Raw genomic sequence first — 22530 nt, forward strand, 5'->3', positions numbered from 1 at the left:
TTCAGCAGGGAGAGTCAGGGGAAGGCCCACAGGAAAAGGATGGAAAGACCACCCAAGGGGCATTGACTCAAGCCCTGCGGACAGCGCTGAGCCCTGAGGCACTCACTTCATTCCCTTCCTCGTCCCGTGCCCTGCTTTTCAGGGGCCTGCGGCCGCAGCGCCAGAGCATTCCTATAGCCAGGACCACCAGCTGTTGGTAGCAGCCTGGCCAGGCAGCAGGTGAGGATGGGGTGGGGCTAAGGAGCTGCCCACCTGGTGCACGCAAACGTTGCATTTGTCACAGAAGACCATCTCGTTGCCATCTTCGCCCTCGGGAGAGCGGCACACGTCACAGACGACGTCCTCATCATACTCGATGCCCAAGCCCTCCTGAGTCTCGATGGCCCGCACCATATTCTGGTGGCACAAGGTCTCCAGCTCCTCCAGCACACGCTCTAACGTCAGCTCGTCCAGCTCTGGCCTCTCTGTGAGGACAGCAGGGGAGGGTGTTAGGAGCCTGGCTTGTCAGGACAGATGTATGGAGGGGTCTCCACTCATCCGCTCTGTGACCTGGGAAAATACATCCACTGTCATGGGCCTCAGCGCCATCATCTGGAAACAGGATGGGCTGGACCATTCAATCTCACAGACCCGTGGGGGCTGGTCCTGGCGTTCTGACTTTAGATGGCCTGCTTGTGACCACACACGTGTGAACATGCAGATAACATGGAAGGATCTCTAGGACGCAGCTGCATGCATAGGGAATCCACTGCCTGAGCTGCGTGTATGGGGGGACCTTCCTAGGACATGTTGGTGGGCTCCAGCCAGGAGGCCCCTACTAATTGACCCTGCACCCCGTGTGTCATCCTCGCCTCACTTTTGCGCTCACTTACTCTTCACGTAATAGTCAGGCTTCTGAACAATATCCTCAAGAGCTCTGCGAATGACAGGCTATTGTCGCCCCCACCTGACAGCTACAGAACACGAGGCACAGAGACACCAAATATGTTCTCCGACCAATAACACAGCAGGGACTTTCTCTCACAGCCATGCGCTGCCAAAGCCCCGTCGTGGCCACGGCCCTTCTGAGGGTGAGGATGCTGGTGTTCAGAAGGAATCTCTGCTGCCTGGCCTGACCCGATCCCACTCTCAGCCTGGAAGATCACCTACCCATCTCCTTGAGCTCCGAGTTGATGAGCTCCAGCCAGTAGGCATCAATCTCGTCCAGGTCATAGCGGCTGCCCCCAGGCCATTCGGGCTGGGAGCCCTCGCCAAGTTCAGAGCTGCTAGGGGACACCTGGGTAGGGGGGCCTTCCAGCGGCGGGAGGATCCTAAAAAATCAAGAGAGGGTATCACGAAAGGAGGGACCCTTAGCCTGCCACCCTCACTGGGTCTGCGGGGCCTTCGGTGAGTTGGCCGGTCCAGCTGAGGAGTGGGTGGACAAGTGAGGTGTGAGACTTTGAGGTCACCTCCTTACACTACCTCGTCCTGCCTGCCCACCCTGCAGACTCAAAGGCCTATGGGTAAGCAGGAGAGGAGACCAAAGGGCAGAGTGTGGGTTGGGAGTGGCTGCTGACCCATTGTCCTGCACACTCCCCAACATCCATCCTGCCCGAGCACACCTCTCCTGGTCCTCCCATGAGGGCATCTGGGCTTAGCTAAATCTCCATCATCTAGATCTGCTCTGCCTGGGGCTACATTGGAGGCAGTCCATGCACTCTCCTGGGCACTGCTCAGTGCTGGCCACTTTGGGACAGCTGGGGTAGAGTTAGCAAGGCTTCACGTCCTTTAGCATACCCCTCAAGGCCAGGGGGAGGCCAGGGATTGTGCCCATGTCCCCGCAAGGGGAAGTGAGGCCAGGCCTCCTCTGGAGTGAGAAGGGGCCTTACCTGGGTACAGTGCTGCAGCCCAGGGTGGCCCTTTCCACAGAAAAGGTCTCCCTCTCCCGAGGACACAGTGTCTCCCATACACCTTATCATTCCCCCCAGATACGACGTAACCTGAGCAGTCAGTCTCTCACCGTGGTGCCCGCACACCCCCACTCTCGGTGCAAGATGGAGGCCTCCTCCCCTGGACATAAAGATGTGCCTACTACAGTCCCAGGATCATACTCCAGCTCAGCCCTCCCCTGGGCCATGGCTTTCCCTGAGGTAGCTCGGAAGGCCCTGGCTGCAAAATGTGGACTCCAAGTCCTGATCCACTATCTTCTTTTTAAGTAAACTCTACCCTCAATGTGGGGCTCGAACTCATGACCCCACTATCAAGAGTCACATGCTCTATCGACTGAGCCAGCCAGGCACTTCCAATCTACCCCTCAGTGTGCAATCTGGGCAAGCTGCTTAACTTCTCTGTGCCCAGCAACCTCATTCAAAAAAATAAGCTAGCAGTAACCGTACTTACCGTCTACGGTTGGTAAGGGTTAAATGGACGACTACGTTTAACGCTCTGACAGTGCCTGGCACACAGTTAAGCACTATAGGTGTGTGAATGCGTATTTTAAGTCCTCTAGAGATCACTTTCCTCCTTCTGAAATGCAATAGGAGGGCTTTTTGCCTTGGGAGGGCAGTTTCCCCTCTTGGCTCAGCTGTGTGCTGCCCCTGAGGTCCCGATGCCAGTTCAAAATGCCAGCTCTTCCCACCCCCCACCGGTTGCCATGGTTATCGCTGTGGAGCCTGGCTTCCATCTGGCCAGCCCTGCCAGGGCTGAGAGGCCCCTCACTTGCCCGAGAGGCCCCCTGGGGTCGAAGGCAGGGCTGCCAGGGGTTGTGACTCAGCGCAGACTGGGGAGGGGAAGGCAGGGTGGCACACAGACATGGCTGAGCTAGAGGGGGACTCCGGGGCTCCAGGGCACGCCCCATCTGTCAGCCGGAGAGGCAGGAAGGATGGAGGAGACAGGGAGACAAAAATGGCCTCTAGACCAGGAAGGAGGGTCAGAGGAGGTTGAGGGGCACAAGGAGCAAGGGAAAGGGCTTGGTGCCACCCTTTCCCGCGTGGGAAGCCCAGATTAAGGAAGGCCTCAGGTAACGACTAACGGTGTGACTCCCTCCATCCTCCTGTAAAATAGGTCATTCCAAATGGATGCAGTAATGCTACCCTTAGTCCTACAAAAATCCCCTGAGGGTCTTACTGGAATTAATACATTCTTTTAAAAACATAGACTAATTTTGTCTTGACTCAGCTTTGTTTGTGCCCCCAGTGTAGGCTCAGTCAGGTTTTGGGTATAATCTTTGCCCCACCAACTACTGGCCTCACTACCTACACCTGCATGGTCAGTCAGCTCCCACCTGGCCAGACCTCTTGGGGGGAAAATCATGTTCCTTTCCTTCTCTGAGAATCTAGGGTTCAGGGGCTCACACCAGAAAAGGCATTTCCTGAGCTGCCTGGGGCCCTCCTAGTCATCTGTGATGCCTCTTCTGCCTCTGAAGAAGCTATCCCATCCTACCAGGCACGGGCTGACCTGACCCTAGGCCAAGGACTCCCTCCCAACTGTAGCCAGCAGGACAGAGCAGCTGGAAGCAGTGGATGGCTGGGCTGGGGTCTGGGGGACGGTCTCTACTCCAAGAGATGACACCTACATGGGGCGCCTGGGTGGCTCAGTCGTTAAGCGTCTGCCTTTGGCTCGGGTCACGATCCCAGCGTTCTGGGATCAGGCCCCACATCAGGCTCCTCCACTGGAAGCCTGCTTCTCCCTCTCCCACTCCCCCTGCTTGTGTTCCCGCTCTCGCTGACTCTCTCTCTGTCAAATAAATAAATAAAATCCTAAAAAAAAAAAAAAAAAAAAAGATGACACCTACAGCAGAGGATGGTTTTGTCCTGGGTTCAGTCTTTCAGCCACACTGAGAGGGAGCAGCACAGGCCATCACTCAATTCACGATCAGGGGGTGAGACAGGTTCTCATTACCCAGATAAATTTCAGACCATGAGGTGGGCAAACCTACCCAAGGGCCAGGGAAAACTGGACGAGAAGGGGGAGATGTAGGGGGCCGGGGTAGCAGCGGGGGGGACGGCCATCAGAGCAAGCATGCCAGCATGATCGGGGCACAGGCTCTCTCTGGGCCTCACAGGGGCAACCCAGGGCTTGTTCCCGTGGCTTGTGATTTCCTGGCCCAGCCCCCTAGGCCCTGGCGGTCATGCAGGGAATTCCCCAGAATTTCCCAGCTCCCTCATCTATCAAACCAGGACAGTAAGATGTACTTTTAGAGCTGGTATGGTAATTAAATGAGAAAATGAACGTAACAGGCTCAGGCCAGCAAATTCTCAGGAAGAGCTGCTGTAACAATTCTGACCATGCTGGCTGCTGCACTGGCTTCCAGATAAGGGCCTCACAGTGGGAGGTGCCCAAGAAGGAGGAGGGACTGGGCTAGAGGGAGACAGGGGAGCCTTCTCCAAGAGAACAGCCATCTCTGCCTCTAGTCTGTCCCCCCCAGAGAGCAGGGACAGGCCAGGAATGCCTGGCTCCTGTCAGCTTAGAGCAGCCGTGCATATGCGGAAAATGCACCTCGTTGAGCCAGAGCTGTCTGGACACGTGCTCTCCTCTTGATGTCAACAGATAAAGCACTGCACCAGCAGACAGAAGCCACGCTCCCGGTGTGGAAGCATCTGCAATTAATTACCCAGGCCACTGGATGTTTCCGGAATCACCTGACATTGACATCAAGAAGGGAGGACAGACAGCTGGGCTAAGCCTCATCAGGACTCACCTCTCTGCCCAGCTGGTGGCCTGCCCCTACCCTTCACTGCCCTGGGCCCTTGTCATGTGTATTTGCATTTAATCCCCACCACACCATTAGGCAGCTACTGTTATTAGCCCCATTTTACAGAGGAGAAAACTGGTTCAAATAGGTTAATAATAGTTCTTCAGTCTGCCGAGATGAAGGTGTGAAACTGGCTAGGAGCTTAATCCATGTTTCTGGCCCTGGGGAGGGGATGTGGAGAATACATTCCCTCTGCAAAGCCCACATATTCTCCCTTCCAGAGAACCCCAGAGCTCCCGATTCTCAGAGGGCCCGACACCAAGTGCTGGCAGGCACTCAGCTCTCAGGAGCCACAGGATGAGCCCTGCCCAGCACCCAGTCCTCACAGAGCACTAAGCAGGGTTCAAAGTCTGATTTGCCTCTGTAATCCCAAGCCAAGCACAGGCCTGGCACCAGCTGGGCACTGGGGGTCTGTGAGCCATGCACAGGTGTGGCTGCCAGGAAGCAACAGTGTCAATGTCAAGGGCGATGAAGGCTGTAACCTTTGCCTCAGACCTGGTCAAAATGGGCCTGAGTGAGAGCCACGGGGCCGCCATGGCCAAGTGTGCTGGTGGGCCAGGGAGGCCAGGACATAAGGTCCCTCAGTTCAGAGACAAGATTTAGGGGGTTTCCCAGGGTGCAGAAAGCAGCACTTGGCTGGCCTCTGTCACCGGAGGCAAGGGCCATGCCCAAGATCCACGGGGGTCTCTCAGATCCACAAGACCAGAAGTTTGCAAAGCCTACGGAGGAAGTACCCGTGGCCCAGCCCTGGCAGGGAAACCTCCTGAGGATGGTCATAGCCACCTCTTCCCGAGCATCTGCTGTGTGCCAGCATTCGACTCCCTCCCACTCAGAACTCCTTAAAAAGGTTTAAGAAGTCGACAGCATGGCTTATCCCAGTCTTAGAGACTATTTAGAAGCCTGGAGATTTCCCTGTAAGTTCTGCTCGTGGGACCCAATCTGGATTGACATCAAGCTAACCCAAGGCCAGTTTCTACTGAGCACTGGTACATGCCAGGCCCTGTGCCAAATGCCTCCCACGCGTCGCTGCCCTATGTCATCTTGACCACTGTACAAAGTAGGTAGTATTGTTACCACTCCCATTTCACAGACAAGGAAACTGAGGCCCAGGGAGATTACATTTCTGGCCCAAGGTCACAGTGAATGGCAGTGGCAATGAACCCAAGCCTTCTTGCTCCAGAGCTGAGCCCAAGCCCAGGCCCTCAGCCTCAAAGGTAAATTGCCAGTATTTCTAGAATTTTTCAGTGGTTTATGGGACCAAAAAATCTAAGACGGAATAGAGACGGGCTACCAAGGTCCCTTGCCCTGGCCTCCCCTTTCTAGGGCCCCCTGGCCTGGGCTTCCTGGCTTACCTCACCACGGGCTCTGGAATGGCCTCTGCCCCCGCGGGCACCTGCACGCCCTTCTCCCATTCCTGCCGCCATGGGTCCGCCAGGATGTAGTAGTCATCCGGGCTGAGCTGGCAGGAGTCTGGGATCTTCATGGCTGTGATCAAGTCTGTCCGGAAAACCTGTCAGGAGCAGGAGTGGAAAGAGTGCCTCAGGGTGGTCTGCTCCGCAGCCAGGGCAGGAAGAGGCAAAGGCAACTCGAGTGAGCCTTCTGCCCACTTACTTAAAAGCAAGAAGCCAACACAAAGGCAATAATGACAATGACACATCTTCTCTGAACTCAGCACAGGGCTCTGCACACAGGTGGTTGGTAAACGTGTCGAACTGAATTCACCTGTGTTCTGATCTATTAAAGCACAGAGTTTGAATGACGAATGGGAGTGGACCTCAGAGGGAAGGGAAAAAACTTAAGGGAAAAATCAGACGGTAGAAAGGTTTCTGTGAAGGCATTACTGCCACTAAGGGACTGACTGCCTGGGGCATTTCCACAGAAGGTCTAGAATTATGTTCCTATTGCCAGGAGAGGCTTGAGGGGAGGCGCAAAGGAGCGCAGGGCACCAACCCCAGGCAAAGGAAAGGCCAGGGCCTTATGCAAACAACTGAGGGAAAGGCCAGGCCCCAGTGCAGCTTACAGATGGCTTCCCGTGGGTCAGGGTCTCCAATGTCCCTTAAGAACAAGGACACTGTGTCCCCCGCGTAGCCGGGGCCATCTTCTGTGTGTGAGAGAGTAAGAGGAGGATAGGGCTGCATTTTTTCTCAGTCAAGCCCATCCAGATCTCAGAGCCAGGCCATGAATGTGTGCACCCCCATGCTCTGCTTTTCTTCTGGGCTACGGCTCCCTCAAGGGGGACCTGCTCTTCCCACTGTTCTCTGTCCCCGCCCACCCCCTCCGCCTTCCCACCCTAGAGCAATCCGCAAGCCCAGCCCAGCTGACGCAGGCATTGCCCCTCCCTCCCAGCTGCCTGACCTCACTGTGGCCTCCCACAAAGGGCTGCTGCAGGTCTGGGTGGCAGCTCCGGATTACCACGTGACTTGCTTAGGTACCCATTCTCCCAGGGATCACCAAATGAGAATCACAAGTTGAGAAACCACTTCCAGGAACACTGCAGGTCTCAGACCAAACTCCAAAAAATCTCCCCCTCCCCAGAAAAACCAGCTTCACTGGCCCTCCACAGGCTCATGACCAACCCGTTCAGTGCTAACCTCTGCCTGCCAGGGGCCCAACTCCCTGGCTGTGTGGGTCTCATTTGAATTGAGGGCCACAACAACGAGGAAACAACTGAAATGGGTGCACCAAGGGGACTCGCGGCCACATCTTGGAGAAATCTAATTAACATTTGCATCTGGCTAGAGAGGGCCCCGGCTTGGAAAAGGTCAAGTTTCCTGAAGACTCTATTTGCCAATATAATTTAATTGTTAAGACTAACACCCTAACATTTAATTAGGGTGCCAGTGTGAAAAAATTAAAATGAGATTACGATTAAATGCTAATTAAGCAGAAGATGAAATGCGGCGAAGATTTCACAGCCCTGATAATTTGCATATCTTATTAGCAAGCGGTTAAGACGGCTGATACAAGAACACAAACTCAGGCAGTGGGTGCTTCTGTGCTGTTCTTCACAAGTCCCCCTCTGCTGGCTTGGGCCTTTCCTAGCTGACGCCTCTGCCGAGTCCAGCAGGACTGCAGCTGGGTTACTTCCTTCTAGACCCAGGGCGGAACCTGGTGGGGTGAACTGAACCCACAGTGGACTCATCATGGCCTCCAAGTTCTCCTGATCGCAGTAAACCAAGTGGGGTCCGGGCCAAAGCCCTGTTGCTCAGATGCCATGGGGAACCTTCCACCTGGGACAGCCTGTCACCTTGCCCCAGAAATCAACCCTTCACTACTGTCACTAAGCACCCCTCCAGAGACGCGCAGGTAAGTCTGAAAGCTACTGCCATTTCCTCAGCCTGGGCTGTCTCCTTCAGGATTCCTTTCCTGATCACCATGACTTAGGGAGCACCAAGTGTCCCACAGAGTCACCTTCCACTCCGTCATCCCACCTTGCTTCCCAGCACTTACACCCCAACAGTTAACTGGTGTCCTCCTGTTGCTTGTTTTCCTGCTGTCTCCCCCCACCCCCTACAGCAATCCTGTTGTCTGCTACGTTCTCAGTGCCTGGCATGACGACTGCCACATAGCAGGTGCTCAGAAAATAGTGACTGAGTGAGTGAATGAATGAATGAATGAATGAAAGGGCCTCTCTGGGAAATTACCCAAGGAGTCTGAGGCCCCCATCTGGCCCCTCCTTAGTAGTGCTTTTTGAACCCCACATCAACAAGGTGAGATAGCTCGAGGATATATGTAGAGCTGAAGTCCCCAAGCACAGGGCCCTAACTAGAGCAACACGCAGCCTCTGGTCTGCAGGGCTTGAAGCCTAAGGACCAGTGCACTGCCTAAGCTGGAGACTGAGGGACAAGAGTGCCAAGCCCCACCAGCAGGGGAGAGGTGGCCCAGAGCTAGGAACAGGCGTGGCGCTGAGAACTCAGCAGGAAGGAAGGGATTCCAGGCTCAACTGGATCAGAGAGATTCAGGAAGGAGAGAGAGGAAGAGAAGGGGAGAGGGAGGCCTAGGGAAAGAGGGAGGCCGAGGGAGAGAGGGAGGAAGGGAGTGAGGTCCCTGGGAAGGAGAAAGAGGGGGAGAGTGAGAGAGAAAGGGAGGAAAGAGTGTAGCCCCAAGAGAATTGCATGTTTCATCCTAGGTCACTCAAGGAGCAGGTGGCAGACTGGACACAAGGGGCCCTTTTGGGCAGGGGACTGATGGAAGTGCAGGAAGGGGAGCACTATCATAATGGTAGCAGCCAGGGGTGCCTGGGTGGCTCAGTCGTTAAGCGTGTGCCTTTGGCTCAGGGCGTGATCCCAGCGTTCTGGGATCGAGCCCCACATCAGGCTCCTCCGCTATGAGCCTGCTTCTTCCCCTCCCACTCCCCCTGGTTGTGTTCCCTCTCTCGCTGGCTGTCTCTCTCTGTCAAATAAATAAAATCTTTTTTTAAAAAAATGGTAGCAGCCAACACTTAAAGAGCTCTGTGTATCCAGTATCAGTCTAAGGGATGTTCTTGAATTAATTTAATGCTAGTCCGTACACCACCTCCGTGAGGCCGATGCTACACATCATCCCTGTTCTGGGACTCTAACCTGAGGTTAGTTAAATAACCTACACCAGGTCCTACAAGTTGGCAAAGGATCCCAGGCCACGAACTCTGGAGCCAGCCGGCACACCCCACAGCCCCCCTGCCCCTTCTGGCCACGTGCTCAGTGCTCAGTGCCTCAATGCTGCACTGAAGCCAAATGAGATAGCCTCCCCAAAGGCTGGAATATGCAAATCAAATGGTGGCCTTTGCAAATTCCAAGCCCTTCGGGGGCTTTCCACTGTCATCCCCTAGGCTGAGCTGCAGGGCCTACCAGTCCCTGTGGCCACACAGACACACATCAGCCTGTGGAGCACTTTTGACCCTTGGCACAGAGGAGCACGCTGCTGGGACGCTCTTCTCTCTTGCCAAAGTGGTGCTGGCCCGTTTCATCTTGGAGGGCTCAGTCCCATCCACATCTGCTCTGGGACACCTTCCCCAATCCCAGGCTGGCTTCTGGACTTCCTCTGAACTGCCACAGCCCCTGTATTGGAATCGCCTGGTTTCTTACCATGTAGCTCCCACAAGAAGGAGGTAAGCTCAGTGAGGTCTGGCTGGGCCACAGGCTGGATCCCAACAGTGTGCATGGGGCCTAGCACTTGTGAGGGGCTCAACAAAGGCCGAACGGCTCAAGAGCCTTCCACGGATCCGCCACCGCTTTCTTGGGTTGCTGCCCAAGGCTACATAGAGCTGGGCAGCTGGAGACTCTGTACATTTATACAAAACCTGTCCACAAATATGGCCACCCAACTGTCACCCAAACATCCTTTCTGTTTTAAACTACCAGAGGTTAAGCTTGAAAAAGGCTCAATTGTTCTCCTAAAACGCCTCTGAATTATTTATGAAAACTAAATAAAGAATAAAATGGACACTGATGAACCAGACGCCTTGCCATGGCCGGAAAGTTGAAGTTCGAAAACAAGTAATTTTCTAAGAACATGAATGTTTACTATTTTTTCTCTCTTATGGCAGAAAATGACAAATTGTCTTTAAAGGTCTGCTGCCTAGCAACCAAGTTCTGCTGAGCTGCTTGGGAGATGTTAATTGTAGCTTCTTCAAACAGTATGAAGAACGTTTAAAGGTCTAAAACTCAAATGTAATAACCAATCTGAGCGCTGGGGAGCCAGTGCAGCTCCGGAGGGAGCGGACGACCCTGCTCTGCCCACACGTAGGGACGCGTGCACGGCCCTGACCTTCCACTTCCTCTTCCAGAGACTGAAGATGACAATCACGGAACAGTCTGTCTGGTTTTCCACACCTATTTCCCCAGGAAGAACCCAAAGCAGGCTCTGCCAGAAACTACCAGTGGAGTCTGCCATGACCTCCAAAAGCAAAGATAATGACCACAGGCAACTTTCCTTGGGCCGTGCACAGAGTTCTCGTACGTGATCATGGGATTTGTGGATGTTAGAAACAACAGCTAATTTTGAAAATTGTCCTATTAAATCAGGTGCTATACTAAATACTTTAAATATATATAAAAGTATATATACATATAACCCCACCTAATCCATATTACCCCCATTTTACAGATAAAGAAACGGAGACTGAAAAAAGTAAACCACTTATCTGAGGTCTGCACTGTATTTTAACCACTGCAATATTATTCCCTGGGAACCAGCCAGGTATTTCTTCTTTTAAGAAATCTCTTCTGGGGGGGTGCCTGGGTGGCACAGCGGTTAAGCGTCTGCCTTCGGCTCAGGGCGTGATCCCGGCGATATGGGATCGAGCCCCACGTCAGGCTCTTCTGCTATGAGCCTGCTTCTTCCTCTCCCACTCCCCCTGCTTGTGTTCCTTCTCTCGCTGGCTGTCTCTATCTCTGTCGAATAAATAAATAAAATCTTTAAAAAAAAAAAAAAAAAAGAAATCTCTTCTGGGGCCGGGGGCGCCTGGGTGGCTCTGTTGGTTAAGCGTCTGCCTTTGGCTCCGGTCATAATCCCAGGGTCCTGGGATCTAGCCCTGAGTCTGGCTCCTTACTCAATGGAGAGCCTGCTTTTCCCTCTCGCTCTGCCCCTCCCCCTGCTCATGCTCTCTCGCTCTCTCTAATAAATAAAATCTTAAAAAAAAAAAAGGTCTTTTCTGGGCTGGGACCTGATAAAGAGTATCTCAGCCAGGGGTGCCTGGGTGGCACAGTCGGCTTAAGGTCTGACTACTGGTTTCACTTCAGGTCATGATCTCAGGGTCATGAGATCGAGCCCTGTGTTGGCCTCCACTCACTCCGCTCAGCACGGAGCCTGCCTGGGATTCTCTCTTCCTCTCCTTCTCTCCCCTCCACCCACCCCCACCGGCTCCCTCTCTCAAATAAATAAATAAATCTGAAAAAGGAAAAAAAAAAAAAAGAGTATCTCAGCCAAGAGCAAACTTACTTAAATTAGTCATAAAACACCAGAGAAGGGCTCTGAACATAGCTACCCTCTGCCCAGCCCTATTCAAGCTACCACTAGGCTAATTTGGTCAGACTTCGCTCTCTGTCTGTCTGTCTCTCAAACACACACCCTTTTTCTCTTTCACAAGGATAACAGCACTTCCTGCTCTTTAAAAGAATTTATTACACACATTTCTTTTGCAAGACAAGCCCCAGAGGCCAGGAGGACTTTCCAGCTGGCGGGAGCAGCAATGTTTCTAACTATACTGGGAGTGGATTCTGCCCCCCACCCCAGAGGAAGGCAGTGGGAGTCTAAGATAGCAGGCACTTGGCCCAGTGGAAGAGCTTCCCCTCACCGCCTGCCTGTCCGCCCCACGGGGCGGCAGAGGAACTGTTGGCTAGAAACATGGCTTGAAACCACAGGGCAAGCATAAAACCTTTCTGGATTTCTCCTACTTTATCTCTCAAGCTTGTCGGCATTTTGCCTTTTACTACAACATATGCCATCACTGTTTTAATATGAAATCTGTTATTTCAAACATCTGGACAGCACCTGGGCTCCTCTAGGAAGGCATCTTCTTTATCCTGTGGTTTTGCATCCCAACACATTCTGGCCACCCATGCCTGCACCCAGGGTAGAAGGCTCCCATTTTTTAAAAGCAACAGGTCAAGACAATAAGCTTCATCCTCACTCTTCACTTGCTGCTGCCTTTTCTAGGGGGGAATCTTATATAGGAACTCTCATGGATCCTGGGTCTGGGGGACACCCCAACGGTGACAGAGACTGCTCATTCACAAGGATCACCTTTTTCTCCCAGGCCCTGTCCCCAAGCCCAAGAAGCTGGGCATGGTGAAGGGCCCTTGTGGAAACTGCAGAGAGGCCCTATTCTCTCATCTAGGGATATACTAATTTGTCACCAGGGCTTACAAAGGGAACTGACAGTTGGAGCCCAACTCCTACCCACCCCGTGCTGGGACCATCGAGGCTTTGATCCCAGGGAGGCCAGCTTGCACCTCCACTCACTTTCTCCACCTTTGGGCTCCAGAGGCCTCAGGAAAGGACAGTCACTTCTACTGAACAGAGAGTCCATGGCAGGGCTCTGCAGATGACGACCTGGAGGCTCAGGGACAAACAGTCACAGAGCTCTTTAGTGGCCAAGCTGGCTGCATCTCTCATAACGGACACTTTTCTGTGTAGCACCTGCATCCTGCTACCAAAGGACCAGCTCCCTGGGGACAGGGCCTGCGTTTTCTGCGCCTCTCCCACCCCCACCCCCAGCACCCAGCTGGGCCTGTCAGGTGCCCTCAAGTGCTTGCTGAGTTTAACCACTATCAGTAGCTCTTGGGTCCTGAAGACCCACGTCCCTGCTGCTGGCTGACTTCCGGGGACTCAAGACTTCCTGAAAACCCTGCCCAGGGGAAAGCCCCACCGCTCAGCCTGCCCTTCCGTCTGCCTCTCTGCCCCAGGCCTGAGAAAGACACAGCCTCAAACAGCTGCCTCCAACCCATGGGGCCGGCCTCAGGTCTCCTCCTGAACTGTCCTTCACACGCCGGCCAGGCTGATGGTTTGGCAGAAACCTGTCAGTCCCTTGGCCACCACAGGGGGCAGAAATCAGCTGCAGGACCGCCCTCACCCACACTCCCTGCCTTTGCTTAGGTCACTGAACCAGGCTGGAAAGCCTCCCCCTTCTCCTTCAACCTTAGGGTCCCTCCAGGGAGGATCAAGCCAGGACCTCCCGTCTTAGCAAATTAAGGAGAAAGGTCTGTGGCAGTAGTTCTTAAGCCCGGCTTCCAACAAAAGGGCTTTGAAAAAAGTACAGGTACCTGGGGCCCCACTCCAGACCATTTAAGTCAGAATTTCTGGGGGTGAGGTAGAATGGGGGCCTGGTATTAGTATTTAAAGGAATAACCTTTGTGATTCCATCAGATTCTTAGAGATAGGACCCACGAAATGGTAAGCACCAATAATGGTTATGCCATCTGGTCAGACAAGCCAGGCCAGAAACCCAAGGCCTCAGCTTGGTTTATATACTAGTACCACCTTCCCAGGGCAGGCTAACCCCTTCCCTTCCTTCAGGGCTGGACTGCTGATTTAAGCCCCAGGTGACAGATCTCAGCTTTTTTGGGATCCTGCAGGCAGACAGAACAAAGGAAGGGAGCAGCCCGTGTCCTTGGGGTCAACTCTACCTTTTTCCTCTACTGCCAAAGGGGATCCTGGGGCTGACTGCAGACTTGGTGCACTTCTACCAAAAACCCAGCCTCCCAAGAATCCCTGGGCCTGTCCCTTCAGCTCCAGTACTGAGGGCTCCTGTATTCCCCCACCCCCTCTTTCATTCTGGCTGAGGAAGACCACCCACTGGTTAAGGGCCAGAAGGGAAGCTGGGCCTCAAGGCCTCGGCCCTGTCCAGGGTCCTGACTCTTGGTCAGAGCACTTTTTCACCCCCCTGCCCTACAGCACCTCACTCCAGCGTAGAGGGAGCCCCTAGATTTATACCCTTGGGTGCACTGAGAAGGGCGGCCCTTGGCAGGTCATCACAGGGGCAGCCGCCGGTCTGGCGTAAACCCAAGTCCAGCCCTTACTGTGGCTTTTGGCTTCACTACGTGCTGGTGCTGCTGCTATGCTAAGGACTCCTGGCCATCAAATCCCCCATGCTGTCCACACTGAGAAATGAAGAGACAAAGGGAACCAGGGGCTCCCAACCAGGGAAGGGACTGCACCATGCACATCAATTTACAAGCATTCTGGCTGGGATGTTGGGTCAGATTGGAAACACATTGTGTGACCAGCCTGACAGCCATCCCACAGAGGTCTTACTCCAGGGGACTGGATAGATGGGACTTGTAGATCCCCTTCTACCAGGGTAACCAAAGCTCTCTGCCCTCAGGCCCAGCAGACTATAAAGGCCCTCCTCTTCAACCCCTTCACAGAAAGAGAGGGGAACAGCCCAGCGAGGAGATTCAGTGCAAACATTATCTACCGCCAAGTCCTTGCTTTTCATCTCCGCCTTCTCATGAGCCAAATAATTTGGAAGCTTTCATTGATGGTTTCCTCTCGGCCCCACGATCACTTGGAATTTATGCCGGCTTCGGCTCAGCCTCCTCACTTAGGGGACGAGGGAAACCTCACAGGCTGCACTCCAGCCTGCTGTGGGAGGAAAAGCTTGTCCTTGGCGACGGTTCAAGGCAGGGAGGGCTTCCTCAGCCCTCCTGGAGCCCAGGACTTGAGGCCGGGTGTCTTTAGGCCTCAGAGCTGCCTGCAGAGGCCCCTGGGCTCGAACCCAGGGCCACGCACAACCAGTCCGCAGCAGGGCTGGGCATCAACACCCCTACAATGATGTGACTCTATTTTTAGGTGGAGAAAGGTTCAAAGGCTCTGTGCTGGAAAACCCAAGAGGGAGGGGAATTTTCAGCCCCATGCAAATCATTCTTTCCCCTCGGCCTTCACTGACACCTGTTTCCTCCCAGCCCCTGGCCTATCCAGGGTACAGATGGCAGCCCTACCCCTGGGATCTCTACCTTGAGAAATGGCCCCACCTCCTCCTGGTGCTTAGAGAAAGCAGGGCAGGCAGATTTGGGGGAATCAGCCAGCCCCAACAGCTCCCCAGAACTTCCCCACTCTTCGCCAACCCGAATAGCCACTGAGAGCAGCGGCAGGTTGAATTCTGAGACAGGTTCCTCATCTTCAAAACAGGCAGAGAATTCCTGCCTCCTAGGTATAGGGAAGGCACATAAAGGTGGCTACTGTTTTACTAATGCAACCACAGTAACTGGAGAATTCCAGTGACTCTCAAGATGAAGGGTAGGAGGGCAAGAGGGGAGTGAGGGTGGAGGAGCAGAGAGGTGGTCCTAGAGACTCCCAGAGCCCCATAGCACACTCTGCCTCCTGCATCCCAGGGCCCTTGAGCACATTCATCTACCCACTGAGCAGGGCTGGTCCAAGAGGGTGCTAAGAACCTCAAAACAGCATCCCCCATGCCCACCTAATTCCCAGCTTTTATCCCAGTCCTTACTGCATTCCCAGAGGTATCTCCTTCCATCCACCCTCCCCCATAGGGCCAAAGGTGGACACTAAGGTTGGGAGATAGGGATGGGAGGCATCAGGTCTCAACCCCCCACACACACACTCAAAAGGCGAGTCCTAGGGTAAACCAGCTCAAGGGAGATGTGGGGAGCTCTTTTTCAAACGCAAGGTTCTGCGGAAGATGCCCCCACCGCCCCCAAGTGGCTGGCTAACTACTGCTCCTCAGGGTTGCCCCCGCAGCCACGACTGCTCCTGTGGTTAGCGGGGAACAAAGATACCCTCCTCCCAAGACTCTGGGCCTTCCCACCCTTGGCAATGTTGGCCTCAAGAGCTTCAGGTCTTGGCTATATAACCCCCGGATCCTCAATTTCCTTATTGTAACAGATGGACTGAGAAGGATTAAAAAAGTTAAGTGTCCAGGCCAGCTCCTGGCTACTCTGTAAGCTGAACAATGCCTCTCTTCAGGGCCAGACTCAAATGCCCTGCTTCCTGGGGGCTCAACGCTCTTGCAGCTGCATCTGTGCAAAGGGCCTCTTCTGTGCCTAGTGCAATGCACTGAGGACCTGAGAGAGAGGGACGTGGCCCTAGGATGTGATTTTTCAGGGACCACAAGAAGCAGGATCATGCCATCCATTCATGCTGAACACTGCCCACCTCTGACGCTCTTCTCCACAGCTGGAGAAGTTATGAACACCTACCTCTACCTGCCACGAGAAACATCCCAGGTCCAAGAAGGAAGGCTTGGAGTGCAGATGCATGGGACACGGGCGGAAGGAGCAGATGACTTAACTGGATGATCCTGAGGACCCCAGCCCGCACGCCTGTATCAGCAGCACATCCTGGAGCCCTTGGCTTAGCCTCCAGAACAGGCCAAATCCTACTGCTTCCTCCTCTACTGCCACCAACCCGTCTCTCAGCCACCATGGCTTCTGTCCTGGACAACCGCAGAAGAGTCCTCCCTGCTCCCGCCCTTGCCTGCATATTCCCTTCTCCTCACAGCAGCCAGTGGGCCTTTTGTTAACATGTCAGATTCTGTCATTACCCTGCTTCTGATCCTTGAAAGGCTTCTCCTCTTGCTCAGCTCAACTGGAACATCTTTACAACAACCTACATGGCAACCACTGGCATGCGCGCCCCTTCCTCCCATTCATGGCACTTAGCCACACCAGCCTGTCTCTGCAGGGCCCGGCCCCTCTGCCAGGAAGGCTCTCCCCCACGCATCTGCGGCGTTCACTCCCTCACTCTCCACAGGTCTCCGCTCCTGTCGCTTCCCCACCCCCGCTTCCTCTTTGTCCGGACACTCGTCACTACCCACCTCTGAGGGCTTCTTTTCGTTCTGCCGGGGCCAGCCCGACTTGGTGGTGCTGGGCAGTTTGGAGCATCGCGATGCAGATGTGGCGTGACCTGCAGAGAGAGCACAGCCTATGAGGGGTCCCTGGAAGGCCAGGACCACCACCCACCCACCCCCATCCAAGGACGGGAAGCCTGTAAGGAAGGCTCTGGACTGAATGTTCAGGAGGTGGAAACCTCTGTGAGCACCTGTCCCTGCTCCGGACCTCTCCAGGGACGCACGGGGACGTGAAGGTTTCCTCCGCTCACCAAAAATAGGGGCTTAGGGAATAAAAGGCAGTGACCAGGATTCAGGATTAGCTTACTGTGTGATCCATGACAAGTCCCTTGCCCTCTTTGGTCCTCTGCTTCTTCCTTGGTGAAGGAGGCCTTCTGTGGCCACGCTTCATTCCTGCCCCAGGTAGAGATACTCTGGGATGATGCCCAGTGGATATACAGAGGCACGAAAGGGCAGTGGGAAGAATGCTGCTCTAAAGTAAACCCATTTACTAGCCTGTCACTCTGGGCAAATGACTTAACCTCTCAGGGGGCAAAAAGTTGTGAGAATTCAGCGACACCATGCTGTTAAGGCTTAGCAGAGTCCCCAGCACAGAGCACGGCCTCGATAAACATGAGCTATTACCGCTAGAGTCTGCAGCCCTCGCTGCACCGCAGGACTGCAGCCTCCGGCCCGTGGCTCCAAGGAGCAGCAGCCACGGGTGGGTACAGCGGTGGGGGCTGGTGGGAGGGGAGGAGGCCCACAGCCTGGCCCAACTCTGCTGCAGCTGCGCAGACACCCGCCCCTGCAGGTGCCTGGCCCTCAGGGGTTCTGGGGCCTGCAGCGAAGTTAGAGGCAGAGGATGCGGTTCTTCTTGGCTCTACTGAGACAAGCCACAGGCAGTGTGGTGGCGGCCACAGAAGGCCGAACGCTGTGATCTCCTGCCACAGGGAAGAAGGGCTGGCCAGGTTATACACCGGAGCCAAGCTGAGTAAACAGACCCTAAAGGGCAGTGAATGAGACCTGGGGGTAGGGAAGGGGCTGGGACTGACTGGCCTGTCCTCAGGCTCTTGGGGGGCTATCCCCAGCTGCTTGGGGGGCAATCCCAGCTGCTCACCACATATGTGAACAAACTGAGGTGCAGAGCTGCAGGGCTCCAGGCCCAGCCTCCCTGGCAATTAATTAGTCCAGCCTCTTCCTCAGCGTGGGCTCCCACCAGGGTGCACAGCTAGGCAGGACCCTCCTGGCAGCGCACCTCTCCCACATAGGGCAGAGCAGAACTCCTTACTTGACCAGCTCATGCAGGCCCAGGTTTCTGTGGCATCTGGGAAGAGCTGCCTTCTGGTACCAGGAAAAAGCTCCCACTTTCCACAAACCTCCCTCATCTCCCCCATGATTTGAGAAAAAGCTCCCTAAGCCCCCTTTTCTCCTTGACAATCCCTGTGACAACCAGGATGTCCAGCTGCCACACCCAGCCCATACACAAGTCTACCTCTGAGATTCTCCTGCCAAGATCCCCCATTAACTCCTTTGACAAACATTTACTGAACACCTATTATGTACCTGATCTAGCCAGGGATACAGCAATGAGCCAGACATGACCCCTCTTATCAAGGAGCTTACCGCTAATTAGGAAATGATACTTATATCAGGTAATTATAATAAAACTTGACAGGTTTTCTGTCCGTTGTGTAGAGACTTTCTAAAGGGCCCTGATTTAACATAAGGGCCAGAGGGAGAGGGATGTGTTCTTAGCAGCTGGGAGCAGCAAATGCAAAGACCCAGAGGGGATATGATCTTTTCCAACCAGAGCAAAACACATGGGATTGAGACCTAGAGGGTTAAAGGAGAGTAGGGTGAAGAAGACAGCAAAGCTCTAGAGGCCACAGAAGCGTGGGGACTTTCTCAGAAGTACAAGGACCTGGGCTGATGTATGCTTTCACCAACATTGAGACCGTGGGGCAGCCTCCCCCCATTTGGGCCTGTGGGCCTGATAATTATTCAAATGCTTTGCTTGTAGGATACCCAAATGGAAGGCCTTACTGTCAGTGGTGTCAGAGTTGTCGCTGCTGATGGAGTATTTTCGCCTCTTCTCTTCCATCTGCAACAAAAAGCAGGCCCCATTATACTTACAGGAGGCTTGGGAAATCCTCAGTCTCTCAGAAAATTGCCCGATAACCTACCACCCCATACTCACCCTGCTGCTGTGGAAGAATGAGAACAAGGCCCTGCCCTCGCCTTCTCCCCAGCCAGCCTCACCCTCTCTCCCCACCTACCCACAGGAGTCCTGGGGGTGGGGCAGGGGGCTGCCTCTCCAACCTCTTGAGCCCAGAGACTCAAGATGAGCAGGAGTCTGGCCAAAGATGACTGAGGGAGGGCAAGGGGGTCAGGAGCCCCAGAACAATGATAAGAGCCTGCTTGGCCCTAGAGTTCACTCAAGGCAACTCAGGTCCTCCAAAGAATCCTCTCCCACCCTGGAGGAGCGGTAGAAAGGGGAAACAAGATTGATTCTTCCAGAGGGACCACACCATCTGAGTTTAGAGACAAGCCAGTTCAGACAGCACTGAGGGCACATCCTGAGGGTGGTGGCCAGAGGAGTATGGAAAAGAAGTAGGAGTAGAGAGGCTCCAAGTTGGGTCCCTGAGACACACCCAGCCCAGGGTGACTGGTCCTAGCCCTCCCTCCCCCAATGTCCTTCTCCAGATGAGAGCATAAACCAGCTTGATCTCAACTGAGTATTCTACTTCAAGGTTAGATGGGCAGCTCCCCGTACTGAGCTCCTTCCTCTGCCAACACCGGCTCCTAACGCCCTGGGAAGCTCCGAGCTATTGGCTTCCCTACTACAGAGGTGCAGGGCCTTGTCCTGCTATAACTGGCTGAACTGGGAATTGAATCCACGTGGTCTTATCCCTGAGCCCACACTGAGCTGCCTTTGTGCCCGGGTGAGCTCTTGACTATGGGAAGTGCTTTTCCCCCACTATTTCCTTGGATCCCACAGAGTCCAGGGTGCCAGAACTTGCTTCTGTCTCCTCTTGGAGGGGAGCACCCCAGGGGGCTTGTTCGCCTGCCTTGGGTCTCACAGCTAGTCAGCGGCCGAGTCCTACTGCGGGAACAGATCTGGGATTCAGGACCCAAAGCGTTTTCGACCACGTCCCGGTTAGTCTGGAACCTGGGACGCCTCACTGCCCGAAGCAAAGGGCAAGGAGCCAGTGTCAGTCGAGAAAAGTCCCGCTGCCCAGCCCAGCTGTGGGCCAACCAGGGTCCCCACCTCTGTTTGGGATTCCATGGGCTGCCTGCCACTGCCACCCACTCCAAGTCTTTTCGTGCCAAGTCCTGGGTTTCCCCTTATCTCATGGTGGCCCTGCAGAGACAAGGGAACATTAGCTCTCTAAGGTGGGGCATGACCAGCCAGACCTCTGAGCCAACCAGAACCCGCCTGCCTCAGTTTTGACCTCAGCCAGGACCTTCTCCCCACTCCAGTGTCCTCTAACAGCAAGATCGGGATGACGGAAAGATTCACTGGGGCTGCCTGCTGCCAACTCCAAAGGGGCAGGCCAAGTGCTGTCCAGAGGGGGCAGAGGTGCACACGGGAGCCTGAGGACACCAGCAGCACGGGTGCCAGGGATGTGAACTGCTAAACACTCACTGTGGCAGAAGGAGGAGGATGCCTTGGTACACGGGGACTTAGGAAGCCCTCAGAACAGCCCTTCTATGCCAGTGGGCACGATGGCTGCTTCCCTTCTGCAGGTGAGGAAAAAGGAAGCACAGAGGTTAAGTGACTTGCTCAAGATCGCAGTGCTTGTAAGAAGTGTATCTGGTTCCGGAGCACATGCCCTTGAGCTTTAGACCTCTCTGCCTCTGTGCAGCGGAGGACAGCAGCCCCGTGGCCCAGGTCGCGGACTGAATGGGGCAATAATGCTCTGCCACCCACAGCTGCCATCCTTGCTGTCCTCCTGCGTCTGTGTGACAACGATGACTGTGACAGGGCCCTGACCCTACCTGGCAGCTTACCAGCCCAGGGCTCTCACAGGTGGGGGCAGCAAGAGGAGGAGAAATGATATAAACGCAGCCACTTGTCATCCCCCCCGACAATCCTGCCCATGGATCCCATGTGTCTTCACTTCCAAGCCAGCGTCTCCCAATGGAGAAAAGCAAGAGCTCTGGATTCGGGGGTGTCAAGTTCAAATCCTAGCTCTACCCCTCAACAGAAGAGGGACCTCGGGAAAGACATACCTCCCAGAGGACAAGCATTCAATCTGGATTTTTACATAAGTCTCCTGAACTTCCAATGTTGGCAACTGCTTCAGAATTTTTTAAACACTTTAAGAGGGCCAAACCAAACACATCTGTAGGCCAGAATTGGCTGGTGAGTAAACGAGAGCAGCGTCAAGCCCTAAGCACTGTGGCTGGCTCTCCACATAGGTGCGAGTCATTCTGTGATCATCTGGGGCCAGGTGAGGAATCGTCCTGGCCGTGCCCACCCGAGGGGCTCCTCTCCAGTAAGTCCGGCGGCCCAGAACACGACCCCTGGACTGCCAATGCCCCTCTCATAACGCTGTTTCCTGCTGCCCAGGGACCTGTCACAGCTGACCTGCAGCACGCAGACCTGAACCGTACCCTCAGCCAGCTCCCTGTCCAACCTGACCGCCATGAAATCACCCCAGAGTTCTCCTGGGTAGGGTGTTATTAAGGGAGCAGATTTTGTGTGGCTTAATTGGAATAATAACTAGACTTCAGAGGGAAGCTACTGTTTTGTGAGTGAAGCTTCTTTCCTTTGAACCAAGTCTGTTCCAAAGGCCTCCCCACCTCAGGTAAGCCCCCACTGTCAGTGGCTAATGAAGCTCCAGAGGAGGCCTGCGCCCTCCTGGGGGACAGGCCTTTGTCCCCGGAACCCCCCTTCCAACTCAGCTAGGACACAGGGAGGACTCCTTCACCAAAGCGGAAATCCAGGTCGAGGGGGTGGGTGCTGACACTTGGGTCTTGGCCTCAGGTTCTCTCTCTCCACCGGCCCCTCCAATCTCAACCAAAGCAAGGTCTGCTCTGGGAGAACACCCCACTGTCATAAGGCACTTACTTGTGGGGACAAAAGTGCTTCCGAAGCCCTATCTATAAAGGAGAGTCTAGGAAAGAAAGGGTCCCCTTTTCCTTCCCTTGGCACCTCCCACACCATCGCCAGCACAGAGACAGACAGAAGCAGCTGTCCTTCAGAGCATGGGTCCCCTAGAGTTCCTTCAGGGGAGCAGCCCACAGCCTCTCTGTGCAATCTCTCCCCCACAGCCAACCTCTGGCAAGCCCAGTGGGCTCTCTCTGCAGAACATACGGTGAATGCATCCACTTTTCCCTGCCTCTCTACTGCTACCACCCTGGCCCGAACCAGTCCCATCTCTTGCCTGGACTTCGCATTCATCTCCCAGCCCCTGCTACTGCTCCTCCCCAATCTAGAATCCACACAGCAGCCAGAATGACCTTTAAAAAAACATAAATCAGATCATGTCATACCCCCTTTTTAAAATCTTTCAAAGGCTTCCTG

The 22530-nt window shown here is 54.4% G+C and overlaps 1 protein-coding gene across 8 annotated transcripts in view; it reads right to left on the reverse strand.

The window, feature by feature from the left end:
* JADE2 (jade family PHD finger 2) overlaps nt 1–22530 on the reverse strand; it is a 52734-nt gene that overhangs the window by 23105 nt on the left and 7099 nt on the right. For 5 of the 8 annotated variants that reach the window (XM_040622437.1, XM_040622436.1, XM_040622438.1 and 2 more), the window contains exons 2-6: nt 19044–19101; nt 16989–17077; nt 6085–6242; nt 1150–1310; nt 253–464 (exon numbers count right to left, since the gene is read on the reverse strand). In XM_040622437.1, the coding sequence (XP_040478371.1) occupies nt 253–464; nt 1150–1310; nt 6085–6242; nt 16989–17077; nt 19044–19101 (678 nt within the window). Of the gene's footprint in view, nt 1–252; nt 465–1149; nt 1311–6084; nt 6243–16988; nt 17078–19043; nt 19102–20268; nt 22495–22530 lie in introns of those variants that run through there. The other 3 variants (XM_040622432.1, XM_040622431.1, XM_040622439.1) reach the window with 2 other exon arrangements.

Source organism: Ursus maritimus, unplaced genomic scaffold (assembly GCF_017311325.1).
Source record: "Ursus maritimus isolate PB19 unplaced genomic scaffold, ASM1731132v1 scaffold_5, whole genome shotgun sequence".
In the NCBI taxonomy this organism is placed as follows: domain Eukaryota; kingdom Metazoa; phylum Chordata; class Mammalia; order Carnivora; family Ursidae; genus Ursus; species Ursus maritimus.